The following is a 14,485-nucleotide window of genomic DNA, read 5'->3' as shown; positions in this document are numbered from 1 at the left end:
TAAACAATAAGACACGGCGTGGAGCGCACAAAGATAAGTACTCAGAGGCTGGTTTTCAGACCTGACATAGGTGTTCACTTACGATGTTCTGAAGTTGAAATTTATTCAGGGTACTAGATTTCGGCACTGGAAGAAAATGAGCCCCACTTTCGAGAAGCTCAAATACAGAAACAGATTCAGAATGTTTGAGACAAAGGAAGTGTCTCTTCATAGAACTTTCTGAAAAAAGAAACAACACTGAGGGCTGCTGCATTACTACGCTAAGGTGTATATTTACTATTTTTCTGTTATCCAATCGGTTCAGCCAAACTGGTTCCTTGTTTATGAGTTATTATGTTATTCATGTATTTTAAGGTGATGCAGATATTCAGTTCATTTTACTGATACAGATATTCGGTTCGTTTTACTAATTTCCATTTATAGCTCTTTAGTCTTTGGAGTGTGTGAACTCAGAGATATTTACCGTGAACTTATGTTTAGCCTTTTTGCATTTCTTTTCAAACCCCTCTTGTTTCACATTCCTTTCAGTTTATCTACATCTTGATATAAATCTCTGTGGTTAGCCACAATGTTAAAACCTAACACAGCGCAAAGTGTTTCTGAAAGAAAGTCACTCCTTTTGTGGTTGCCAGCCACGTGAGAGACAGATGCCTATGTTTACTCCTGGACTCAACAACCAACTGCCTGTCAGATCCCATAGCTGAGAGGGATGATAATGTCACAAAAAAACAGGCTCCCTACCAAATTCCCTGGGAAGTGATTTATGGGAACACTCTGGGGGCCAGAACTAGAATGGCAGTTTACTATGAAATGAGCACCTCTGAATTATGTGTGATGCAACAGTATGTTATTAGCTGGATACAGCCAGAAGTGTGCCTGGCTCTTTAAAGGATTAAAATAAATATGTCCAGAGCCCCATATTGAGCAGCTTATTGTCTGTGAGATTTGTGACAGACAATGCAATCCCAAGCAGTATCTTTGGGGACCATTGGTTTATGTATATGATCAGTTCGTGTATGACTGTGTTCTACTTCATGGGGGAGGGTTACCACAGCTCCTCAAGGATCTAAAAACAGTGGGAGGTGACTAAGATGAGCAGCAAAGGTAGGGTTGGGGAACCTCGGGCCTGGGGACCGGATGCAGCTTCTGGCTTGCCTGGATATGGCCCTTGAGGCTCAGAGCCCCAGTCAGCTTTGGGGAGCCTGTGCTGGCGCTCCAGCGCCCCGCTGCCCTACTGCAGGGATGGGACACACAAAATGTACTAGGCTGGGTCCCTCTAGGCTTGGTGTGTGAAGGGAATGTGGGGAGCGTCTTTCTCCTTCTCAGTCAGAGAGGAGTTTTGGGGGGGTTTTTTGTTTCTCACTTGTGTGGTAGGATGTTAAAATGTGGTTAATTGACTAGTCGACTAGTCAATAGGCACTTCCACATTCCTCCTTTGAAATGTGGGGCTCCTCTTGTACATTTCAAAGGAGGAAAGTGGGACTCCACATACAGCCAGGGCCAACGGGACTTGGTGCCTGCTTTGAAATGCACAAGAATCCCCAGCGGGAGCTCTTATGCATTTCAAAGCCATGGAGCCCAGGGTCAGCAGAGGACTCACAGTCCCCCGATGACCCCAGACTCCATGCTACGCTGCATGCCGCTAGGAGCCCAGGGTCAGCGGAGGTGGTATTTAAAAGGGGCAGCTGCCATGGAGCTCAGGGTCAGCTGGGAGTCCCCTGCTGACTCCGGGTTCCGCGGAAGTGCTGCATGGAACCTGGGGTCAGCTAGGGACTCCCCAGCTGATCCAGGCTTCCACAGCTGCCTCTTTGAATCACGCCGAGGCAGCGTTTTATTAAAGTGGTAGCTGCCACACAGCTAATCTGCATATCAGCTGTGCAGCGGCCACCTTGGGGTTTCAAAGTGGCAGCACCTCTATGTGGTGCTGCCACTTTAAAGTACCTGCCCCCCCCCCTTGCTGCCTTTATAGGCAGCAAGGGAGGGGGGATTGACTAGTTGATTAGTCAAAAGACTATCCGATAAGGAAATGCTTATCAGATAGTCAGCCAGTCAACTAGTCTTTAACATCCCTAATTGTGTGTGGCCCCCGACCCAATAAAGGTTCCCCACCCCTGAGCTAAGGACTCTTCCACAGTTAATATGCTGGATCAGGGCACCGGTGCCTGCCACTGCAGTGCTTTAATGAAGATGCTGCCTCCCTGAGAGGCAGTTGCTTTGTTGGCAGAAGCCCTCCTACTGACATAGGGCTGTCTAGAAGGAGGGTTAGCTCAGTATAATTATGGTAATCGGCGCTGTGGATTTTTCACACCCCTCAAAGAATCAGGACTTCGGTTTGTAAACTGAAACTGGTTTTTAAAATCATAATAGTTCAAAACAAGCCAATCAAACTGGTAACCTTCAGTACATATTCAGAATAATGGAGCACATCATAACTTACATTCTCTTTTCCCAAGAGTTGATAAACCATTGTTCCCCCCAAAGTCAATGTCTGCAGCCAGATTAGATATCCCCACAAAATCGGGCTTTACAATAGGAATGGTGGCAAAATCCAACTCTGGCCCCAGGTAGCAGCATTCCTATCATAATGCTGTACATAATATGGGTGGCAGTTTGCTTTCCTTCTGGGCACCTCTGACTAGTTTGGGGAGTAGAGCCAATTCCCTTCAAAAGCGGGACTCTCTTTGAGACCAGACTCATTTTGTTGTTGTTAAGATCAGTCACTACTTCGAGCGCATAAGAAGTTATTAGGCATGTAACTGTCAGGTTGCAAGCAGATGTTCACTGCAGAATCCAAGTACCCTTGTATTTCCTGAGAAAAACAAGAGTTTTCTATAGCCAGCTATATGAACACTCCTGTTGCCATGAAGGCTAATAACTCCATTTTAAAAGAGAGCCTTGAGTGTTTGCTTATAATTGCTCACACTGCAGCTGATGTGGAAAATTCAGGCAATGGATCAAAATGATTGACCTGAAAGCAGGAAGGGCAGGCATCCTTCAAGAATGGACTTGAGGACCTCAGTCTGAAAGAAGCTTTTCTGATATATGAGTCCAGGCAAACATCTTCCTCCTGTTCTATCCCTCTGGTGTTCCTCTTTAATGGATTCAAAAAAAGAAAGAGGACTAAAATGACTATACACTTGGGGCAATCAAGCAAGGACTCAGAGGTAGGAATAAGGCCAGGAATAGTCAAAAGCTGTTAATAAATGGAGGCACTCACAATAGGAGACATTTTTAGAGTTGAAAAATTGCATATTATAAACCCTAAGGGAATGGAATATTTGTGGACAGAAACATAGTTACTCTAACAGGCATTTGCATCTTTTTAAGTACTTTCAAATGGGAAAAAATACATACTTGATTAGTAGCAGCGTGGTCTGTCACTGGTGCCAGCTGGACATATTGGACCTGGATATCACTCCCTTGGAGTGGGGATCCATCTACGCCCCCAGATGCAGGATCTGCTGAGGCAACAGCTATCAACTGAGCACCCTGTAACACCTGCAGACAAGCCAACAGAGAAAGCATCCTGTTAACATGCATTGTGAAACATCTGTAACTACAAAACAGATCTGCGAAAAGAAAAGAACTCCACCAAAAAACAATCCATCAAGAATGGTTAAGTTAAGGGTTTCCAAGAGAATATGGTATTCATACTGAATGAGTTACACCAGAAGCATTTTGTTGTGCTTTATAAAATCTGGATTCCTTCAATACTTTAGTGAAAGGGTTACCAGCCAACATACCTAGAAATGTTTAACTGTTATGATTGTGTAATACAAAGCAGTTCTGTATTTAAAAAGTATCAGCACTAGCGATGGAACAAAACCACCTCGAGAGAGATCATACTAAATACTCCAGGTTTCCTTTTTTATATTAAAAATAAAACTACCCTTGATTAATACAAACAGAACAAGGGCTGTTCTTCTAATCAGTAACCGTACGTGGCACTTAGACACTGCTTCCCATAACTAACTGCTGAACCTATTTTTCTTGTAATGAGTGCACCGAATTTCCATTATCCTAGTGGGAGTCCCACCAACGTTCTGAGGACAGAAACAAAATGGAACATTGGTATGCCCCATCATACTGTGCTGTGGCCCTATTCCAAAGCCCAGCCAAGTCAATGGGAGCCTGTCCATTAATTCTAGTGGCCTTTGGATGAGGGAGTAGCACCAGAGGCCCTGCTTGAATCCCAATAGGCAGAGGAAGCTCACTCCCAAATCTCCCGTAAGTGTAAAGGGGGGAGTAATAAAGCACCATCGGGAACTAAAAGCAGATAAGACCTCCAGAAGAAACCCAGGGATTTCTACATAAATTGCTCATTGAACAGAAAGGAGATTGCACCCTGCAGCCAGTGATCAGAGTGCTGTGCTATAATTAAACACAGCTGGGGCTTTTTCTGCTAGAGTCTATGTTTCATAAAAACCTTTGACTTCATTGTTATCATCCATGTATCTTAAAGCCCATGACATGGGGTAGGAGAAGGGCTTTGCAGGGGTGGCTAGTTCTCGTTACTGGACCATGTGTCCGATGCCACTAACTCACAAGGATATACATAGAATCATAGAATCATAGGTCTGGAAGGGACCTCAAGAGGTCATCGAGTCCAGCCCCCCGCCCTCAAGGCAGGACCAAGCTCTGTCTACACCATCCCTGACAGATGTCTATCTAACCTGTTCTTAAATATCTCCAGAGAGGGAGATTCCACCACCTCCCTTGGCAATTTATTCCAATATTTGACCACCCTGACAGTTAGGAATTTTTTCCTAATGTCCAATCTAAACCTCCCCTGCTGCACTTTGAGCCCATTACTCCTTGTCCTGTCCTCAGAAACCAAGAGGAACAAATTTTCTCCTTCCTCCTTGTGACACCCTTTTAGATATTTGAAAACCGCTATCATGTCCCCCCTTAATCTTTTTTTCCAAACTAAACAAGCCCAGTTCATGAAGCCTGGCTTCATAGGTCATGTTCTCTAGACCTTTAATCATTCTTGTCGCTCTTCTCTGTACCCTTTCCAATTTCTCCACATCTTTCTTGAAATGTGGCGCCCAGAACTGGACACAGTACTCCAGCTGAGGCCTAACTAGTGCAGAGTTGAGTGGCAGAATGACTTCACAAGTTTTGCTTACAACACACCTGTTGATACAACCTAGAATCATATTTGCTTTTTTTGCAACAGGATCACACTGTTGACTCATATTCAACTTGTGGTCCACTATGACCCCTAGATCCCTTTCCGCCATGCTCCTTCCTAGACAGTCGCTTCCCATCTTGTATGTATGGAACTGACTGTTCCTTCCTAAGTGGAGCACTTTGCATTTCTCTTTATTAAACCTCATCCTGTTTACCTCTGACCATTTCTCTAACTTGCTAAGGTCGTTTTGAATTATGTCCCTATCCTCCAAAGAAGTTGCAACCCCACCCAGTTTGGTATCATCTGCAAACTTAATAAGAGTACTCTCTATCCCAATATCTACGTCATTGATGAAGATATTGAACAGTACGGGTCCCAAAACAGACCCTTAAGGAACTCCACTTGTTATTCCTTTCCAGCAGGATTTAGAACCATTAACAACAACTCTCTGACTACAGTTATCCAGCCAATTATGCACCCACCTTATCGTGGCCCTATCTAAGTTATATTTGCCTAGTTTATCAATAAGAATATCATGCGAGACCGTATCAAATGCCTTACTAACGTCTAGGTATATGACATCCACCGCTTCTCCCTTATCCACAAGGCTCGTTATCCTATCAAAGAAAGCTATCAGATTAGTTTGGCATGACTTGTTCTTCACAAACCCATGCTGGCTATTCCCTATCACTTTATTACCTTCCAAGTGTTTGCATATGATTTCCTTAATTACCTGCTCCATTATCTTCCCTGGGACAGACATTAAACTGACCGGTCTGTAGTTTCCTGGGTTGTTCTTATTCCCCTTTTTATAGATGGGCACAATATTTGCCCTTTTCCAGTCTTCTGGAATCTCCCCTGTCTGCCATGATTTTTCAAAAATCATAGCTAAAGACTCAGATACCTCCTCTATCAGCTCCTTGAGTATCCTGGGATGCATTTCATCAGGACCTGGTGACTTGCTGACATCTAACTTTCCTAAGTGATTTTTAACTTGTTCTTTGTGTATCCTATCTTCTAAACTTACCCTCTCTCTGCTTGTATTCACTACGTTAGGCACACCTCCAGACTTCTCGGTGAAGACCGAAACAAAGAAGGCATTGAGCATCTCCGCCATTTCCAAGTTTCCTGTTACTGCTTCTCCCTCCTCACTAAGCAGTGGGCCTACCCTGTCCTTGGTCTTCCTCTTGCTTTTAATGTATTTATATACGCAGCTGCTAAAGCTATTGGCCATACTTTCACAAGATTGTCATCGTTTTACATTCTTAAAGTGACTTTGGAAAAGGTATTTAGGGAAGTGTATTACATCTATATACATTTTCAAAAATATTTAACAGCTATTACTGCACTGCTGAATGTAATACGCTGGTTCTCAAGCCCCGGTTCACAGGCCACTTGCAGCCTAATCAACACAGAGCTGTGGTCCATGTGACATCCTCAAGAGTAGTCTCCTTACGGGTAGTAGACATATTGTGTGGATGCAGCCCACACAATAAAGAGTTGCATATGTGGTCCACAACAATAAATAGAAAATTACCCTTATTGGGGGCAGTGGTGATAAATAATAAAGGGATTTTAATTCTACTAGTGGCTATTGTAAAGGCCTTGAATACGTTGTCCTAGTTATGTGATAATGTTAATGGAACAGAAAATTCTTACAAAAGAACGGTCTCTTTCTGTTGCATAAATAAGGTGAAAAAGCCAAGATATTCATTCTCAAAGGCAAAGACATTAATCTTTTGACAATGTCTTGTTGCACTGTGTTCCTACGGTATAATAAATGTGTAGATTTAATAATTATTTCTAATGAATGCTTGTGCTCAATGAACCATTACAAATCTCTATGCTGACTAGCATAGGTTAGGTTCATTGTTGGCTTTGAGCAATCAGAAACCATCTTACTCATTAAAGAATAGTTTAAATGAGTACTGTTATGATAAGACTCCTTTCATATTTGTGATTTTATTGAACTGATGAAGCAAAGGAGAAATATGAGGTCTGAATACAATTTAGGCATATCTAACTGAAAATCTCTCTCCAATAATATCTTCCTTTAAACCCATTGCAACTACAGAAAAAATTAGCTTGCATGTGCTGTAATTTACACATTCAACTTTTCAAATCATACTGATCAGTAGATTTAAGCAAACAATATTAAAAGAGGGAGAAAACAAATAATGATTCTAACATGGATTATATACAATTTGATTTCTTTGTTATGTCCAGATGGGTAGCCACAGAGCAGCAGGGCAAGCCAGAAATTTCCTGAGGAGCACAGGAGATAAAACGAAGTGACCTCAAGGAACAGGGATCTCAGGTATGCTGAGGTTCCGTTGAGAAAAGGAGACCACACTGCTTGATTTAGTTTTTAAAGAAATATGTTAATTTCTCCATTTCTTCTCTGTGCCATATATTTTGAAGACAAGTGTTATGCTGTATTGGAGGCACTTCACAGTCTGAATTTATGAGTATTTACCAGCCAAGAGCAACAATTCTTGACAAATTCTGACACCGTACATGTTATCACTGATTGTCAAACCCCAGAATAATTACAGGTTGCTGGATTGCTACATCCCTTTCACATTATATTGACGTTACAGAAATTATTTTACATGAAAACGTCAAAGTTTAGATAGTACCAGGTTGCAATTTCCACAGTAGAGCACTCCTTCCAGCAAGCTTTAATAGTATTTATTTTCATGGTGCAAGGAGAGGCTACGGGATATAACCCTGTATTATTTTATACTGAATTTTACTAAGATTATTGGCAATAACATAGTTTTGTGCTTCAAAATCACTCTGTCACTCCGTCTTATCGATAGCTACATGAAATACTTCCTGCTGATTGACAGAGAATTTCTCTCTATGGGACAGATTCAGAATACGTAATATGAGGGACCTCTCATGTTACACCTTTCTGTTGGATAGCTTTGCAATTCAGGTGTCTGTCTTAGGATCAGTTTCTTTTTCAACATTCGCTTCTCAAAATTTGAAAGAACTGACTTGAAGGGAAAGGTTTTGTTCTTAGCACACAAGGAATGGTAAAGCTGTTATTGTAACACAGAAATCTCTCCTTTTTTATCACCTCCCATTCACGCAAACCTGGATGGATCAGAAGTGCCTGTTTCCCTCAGTGGAGGTCAAGATGAGAGAAAAGTGTTTATTAATTTCCTAGCATTTTAAACCAAATTCCTCGAGTGTTAACAAGACAATCGTTTCTGATTTGTCTAGTCCACCTATCAGTCCAAGGAAGGAATCTCAAAAGGTTATAATTCAAGTCAACATCTTCTCAATACTAATAATACAACAACTTTATTGTCCACCCGACAGATAAAGCTGCTAAGATTTCTGACCTATTAGTACCATTTGAGAATAGGTAGTTAGAGACTTTATTTTTTTAAATATATCAGAGAATAAATGTCAAAAGCCACCTGCTTTAAGAGACAAAGGTGGCTGGGGTAATAAATTTTTTGGACCAATTTCTAAAAGATACTGCCTCACCCATCTTGTATTTCTTATATCCTAGGACCAACTTGGCTATCACAACACTGCATCCATCTAGTTGGCTACTAAAAGATTCCACTCACAGTAACAATGGATACATGAACTTGTACCTATCCTTTCTATAATTCACAAAAAGCATTTAAATATCAAAAAAGTTTTTCCTGCATGAAGAATTAAACCACGTCTCCAATAAGTTACTATAATATCTCTTTACAGATCGCATAGAAAAAATGCAATGCTGCAATCCATATCTGTCCCTATGATAACTTTTAAAACATCACTGTGCACAATAAATTGCTAAATTAAAAAAAAATCTCCTGTATTTTGGCACTACGTTTGTGCAACGTCTTCATGAATTCAGAAGTAAAGAAAATCACTCCTGTAAATCTTTTGTTTCTAACGTTCTAACATCTCACAGTCAGAACCATAAAACAGTAGTGTTCTAAAACATCTGGATGAGTTGCTTTAATAGCCAACCACCACCATTTCAGAAGATATCCCAGTTTCACAATTTTCCCCTTGATTCACTGTTGTATAGCTGCTATGAGGATATTGTGACAAAAATGGCAATTTCCTGCAATATCTTTGAAAGATCACATGTTGTTAAGTTTATGTATTATTGTGGACCAGGATTGCACATAACCTCTCTGGGAGGGGAGGGGGGGGAGAGTACAGATATAAGACCTGGCAGCAAAGATGGCATAGTATTTACCATTATCCAGGTAAAATCACAGCCAATGTGATACACATCCATATTCAACCAATGTGTTGTCATGTAGTTCCAAATTGTAGTTCCAAATTGTATGTCAGGTGGCTCTTAAGAACACAACCATATTTGCTCTTAAGAACACAACCATATTTGCTAATGCCTTGCCAGCTCTTGCCAGCGTTACACAGTATTTTCCAATCTCAACAGCTGATACATAAACCAGAGTTTTTTCCCTGTCAACAATCTGTTTTTCCATGTAATTCACAGTGTACTTACATCCTCAAGCCACCTATAACAGCATCTAGCAGTTCACCCACTGCCTGCTTTTGGTTGAGTGCTCTGTAATCTGTTTTCCCAGTGTAAATTGGTGTTTACTAGCACTCTGTCCTTAACTAGTGTTTTCCCCAGTTAACTACCAACCCTGCCTAGGAGTTCAAAGCACTATATTGAACTGCATGATTAGTAGATAAGGGGAGGCTTGCTCCGGGACTGCTGTGCCTCTGCTTTTTAAATATAGTAAGAGTCCAGTGGCTCTTATTATATTTAAAATGCAGAGGCACAGTGGACCTGGTCCCCCTACACTCTCTCCTGCTGCCTTTGATAGAGGTGGGTGGCCAGCAACACTGCAGGGACAGTGCTGGGGGGAACCGGCTTTTAAGTCGTCTCCCCACAGCATCTGCTCCTGTCTCCCCCTCAGCCCGCATGCTGTCTCTCAAACAGAGGCAGCAAGGAAGAGAGGGAAGTGAGTAGTCGAGTACTCCACTCAACTACCCGATAAGCTTAGTCGAGAAGTCAACTACTCGCTTATATCCCTATATTAAATATCTAACTACTTAGAATCATAGATTAGGTTTGGAAGACACCTCAGAAAGTCATCTAGTCCAATCCTTGGCTCAAAGCAGGACCAAACCCTGCCGGACCACAGATGTTGCCGGACTAGAGTCCCAGATTTTGGAGGTTCAGCCTGTAGTGATGAGTTTAGTAGGAGATCTCCTATCTCATAAATAGATCTACCATCCCTACTGCCATATTGGTGAAATTACTGAAAGTATTTTTCATCATATAAAGTTATCAAAACCTTGAACAGTTTAAGAGAAGGAAAACTTCTTCTAAAGCTAAGATATCTGTAGTCTCATTATAAACACTTTAACTTTAAAATGCATTTTAAAATGGCAATTGGAAATTTCAAACACCTTAGGAATGTGGTTATACAAAGCAGAATTTCACCAGAACACTGGGGTTTAAACCTCAACTATTGCTAAAATCATTATTTGTTTATGGTATGGTATGGTACAGAATGGAACGCAGAGGTTTTTGCAAGAGTTTGGCCACTGGTGTGCTGAAAACACTGCCTATCATGAAAGCAATATATTATTTCCATATATTCCCCCATCTAATTATTTGTATGCATCTATTTTCTCTTGTACTGCATTTAGATTGTGAGGATTCTGGGCCTGGGACTTGTTTGTATAGTCCCTACCAACACTGCTAGGTGCAATGGAAATTCAAATAAAAATGTAGCTCTTGGTTTGCTTTGTTTTAAGCAGGTGACTTTCCTTGAGGTTGTAAAGTGAAAGCAATCAAGTTCTTTTAACTTTTTACTAGTAGGTAATGTGCCACAGGTACAAGCCCACCGATGGGCAGGATAAGGGGACAATTGCTCCAGGGCCCAGAGATACAAAAGGGCCCGGATTTCCTGGCAAGTCCTTTAAATTGCTTCCTGAGCGTCACATGGCACGATCTGGAGAGTTCTGAGGGCTGGCTGGGGAAGAGTTGCCATTCTCTCTGTGGTGCTGAGGGCTGCCTAACTCCAGGTCCCACTCCTTCCGCCCAAGGCCCCACCCTGGGGCTACGTCTAGACTGCAGCTCTTTTCCAGGATACCATGTTGGAAAAGCAGACACATTCTATCGCCATCCCTGTAAACCTCGTTGTATGAGGAAGAAGGGATGTGTTGAAAGAAGAGGTGGTTCCGAAATTTCGGAAAAGCCTCTTTTGAAAGAAAAGTGGAAAAAGATACACAAATTGCAATTTGCATATCTTTTTCTGGCTTTTCTTTGTAGTGTAGATGTAGCCTTACAGAGGCACAGAGCAGGGCCCTCCTGCCTTGCTCAGAAGCCAGCGAGGTTGTTGGTCCTGCTCAACAGGTCTGAGCAATATTGTGTGCATTCTGTGGTCTACAAAAGGGAATTCTAGTGCCAACATGCTGCCTAGGCAGAGTGGGCTATTTTATCATTTGGAAGTGAGACCACAGCCTTCTTCCAACACAAGTAACCAAATACAATTCTTTTGTGCTCCTTTTTACACATTTGTATTCCAGACTCAACCACAGTTTATAACACTTCAAAATAAGTCTGGTGTTTATGAAAATTAGAGACAAAACAACGTGAATGCTGACAATGATTTATTAGCTTTCCCCACCCACAACACAAATTATATTAATTGTTGTCTTAGAACTGGTTAAATCATGCTTAACTACTGAAAGTGGGGTAACCGACTGTGTGGAGCACACATTGAACAAATGAGAGAGTGAAAACAAGAAAAAAAAATCCCAAACCTAAATTAAACCAGCTGACCGAACTTCAAAGAAGGTAGCAAAGGGAGAGTTTTTAATGTCTTCAAAGTTTGGAGATTATGTTCTAAAATAAAATAAAACAAGTCTTGTAAAACTACTGCCCTGCCTCTGAGATTACAACATCAGCGGATGAGAGTGAAGATGGAATATTTCTGACTTGACCCATTCTTTTTATTGTAAAAGGACTTGGAAACAAATCCTAGAGCACTGCGGCCCTTATTGTGCAATATATTATTTTCTATTTGTTGTGCTAAAAAAGAACGATCTAAATTCAGCCACAACTCAGCACACTTGATCCCACTCTCTGTGACTGCAACACCTTCTCTGTACCAAATGACAAGAGGCCCTACCACACACAACAAAAGCATCTCTCAACTAACACAATGAATTCCTAGGGCAATGCAAATAATCCAAAGTTCAGATTTTCTACCTGCTATCATGATACAAATTAAGGGTCTGATTCATAGGCCACTAAAGTCCATGGGAGTCTTTCCATCTTTTGAATTAGGCCCATAGAACATTTTTAATCCCAGATACTCAAAGTGCTTTTTACGAAGGTGGATATTATTATTCCCATTTTACATATGAGAAAACCAAGATCGAAAGAGGGGAACTGACTTGCCCAGGGTCACACAGAGAGTCAATGACAAAGATGAGAATAAAATCTTGTCTTGTCCTCTAATGGACAGATCATGCTCCTCACTAATAAGAACTAAAGTAGCCTGAGTTCAGTAAATTATCTTGATGCCTGGACACGTCAGGCAGACGGATTTGGACTTTAATGTGTTTTCAGATTTCATGGCAATTTCTGGAGCAACTACAAAATAAGTAAAATGATCACACCACAGTCACGAATGATAAAAAAGAAAGACAAGAGATTGAAGGTTTTCTAGCATACAACACTAGAAAACCAGAGGTTGTGTGAAAACCTTAGCAAATGGTAACAGTGCAGTCTTTGTTCGGCTGTTCATAGGATCTCTGAACAACCAGTTCAGTTTGTAATTTGTACCTGACACTGACCTTAAAAACAAAGGCACTGTATTGAAAAAACTAAACAAACAATCTGCCCTAATAATGAGCTTACTTTCTCAATTCCCGTGAGCCTTTCTCTGACATCCTTTCTCAATGCTTCAAAACAGGTAACAGAAGATGGCTAAACTAAAGAAAACAGAAACTCCACTTCCAATAGAATTGATTATTTCAGACACTAAATACATGTAGCACAAGAAAATTGATACTCTTCCTTTTCTTTAGGCATAACAGCATGGAAATATTTGATAAGGGGTGTGAGTTATACTAACTGAAAGCACACTGGTGGCTCAGTTAAATATTTGAGGAAGAGTAAACCTACAAAATAGTGACTTTAAAAAAATCAACTAGATAAAAAAATTCAAATAATTTTGAGTGAGATCATTAACAGACCAAATACAATATTTGGTCATCTAATATTGCCTGACAATCAAAGTACTGCAGATCTGAGAGTGCTACAATGTTCTTGGTCTTGACGAAGACATGGACTTAAGTGGAGTGTATTACTTACATCAGTGGCTCCCAATCTTTATTATACAGTGGACTGGCAAACTCATTCACAAAACTTTTGGCGGACCAGTAACATTTTATTTGCACATCACAAATAATTAATATGCAAATAAAATATTACCGGTCTGCCAAATGCCATGGCCCCAAGACCCAGTCTCCTGCCTTCAGAACCCCCCAGTGCCAGCACCATCCCAAACACCTCAGTGCTAGCCCCCCGCCCCTTAGAGCACCAGACCCCCCCCAGGACCAGCCTTCTGTTTCCAGAGTCCTACTGCACCCAACCTCCCCAGAGCCCCCCCATGCCAGCCTCCAGTCCCCAATATTAGCTCCGTTCCCAGAGTCTCCCAGTGTCAGCCCTGACCCTGCAGTTCACCCACTATTAGCCTTGCCCCCAGAACCCCGAGTGCAAGCTCCCCAGACACCCCAGTGCCAGCCCCCCCCCAGCCTCTTTAGAGTCCACCAACCCCAGAACCTCCCAGCACTATACCTGCCCCCAGAGCTCCCAGTGTCTGCCCCGCCCGCTGAACGCTGCTGCCCGGGTCACAGCTCCTCTAAGGCAAGATACATGCAGTTCGTCTCCTAGCTGTCAACCAACTAACTTTTCTGGTATAAATATAGAATCATAGAATACTAGGACTGGAAGGGACCTCGAGAGGTCCCTCATGGCAGGATCCCTCATGGCAGGATCAACTACTGTCTAGACCATCCCTGATAGACATTTATCTTACCTACTCCTGGAGTCAGCCGCTGATCAGTTTCAGCAGCAGCTGACTTGGGGACGCCTGGGTAGAGCAGCTGGGGTGCTGCCAGGTTGGTCCAGTAGCGCAGAGGAATGGCGCTGCGGGACCAACCCAGCAGCACCCCAGCTGCTCTGCCCCAGGAGTGTCCGATTCAGCCGCTGCTGGTCAGTTTCAACAGCGGCTGAATCTGGACGCCAGTTCCGACTTACATACAAATTCAACTTAAGAACCTACAGTCCCTATCTTGTACGTAACCCCGGGGACTGCCTGTATCTCCAGAGATGGA

General features: G+C 42.0%; 1 protein-coding gene across 3 annotated transcripts in view; it reads right to left on the bottom strand.

The window, feature by feature from the left end:
* The window catches only part of BANP (BTG3 associated nuclear protein), a 278,499-nt gene that overhangs the window by 4,027 nt on the left and 259,987 nt on the right, over positions 1 to 14,485 (bottom strand). For 2 of the 3 annotated variants that reach the window (XM_075939923.2, XM_089781542.1), the window contains one exon: positions 3,355 to 3,498. In XM_075939923.2, coding sequence (XP_075796038.1) covers positions 3,355 to 3,498 — 144 coding nt within the window. Of the gene's footprint in view, positions 1 to 82; positions 220 to 3,354; positions 3,499 to 14,485 lie in introns of all 3 variants that reach the window. The other variant, XR_016350523.1, reaches the window with a different exon arrangement.

The sequence above is a fragment of the Pelodiscus sinensis genome, chromosome 12 (assembly GCF_052426305.1).
Source record: "Pelodiscus sinensis isolate ZL-2025 chromosome 12, ASM5242630v1, whole genome shotgun sequence".
Classification (NCBI taxonomy): domain Eukaryota; kingdom Metazoa; phylum Chordata; order Testudines; family Trionychidae; genus Pelodiscus; species Pelodiscus sinensis.
The sequence above is the reverse complement of the archived record's forward strand: the minus strand, read 5'-3'. Positions and strand labels throughout refer to the sequence as shown.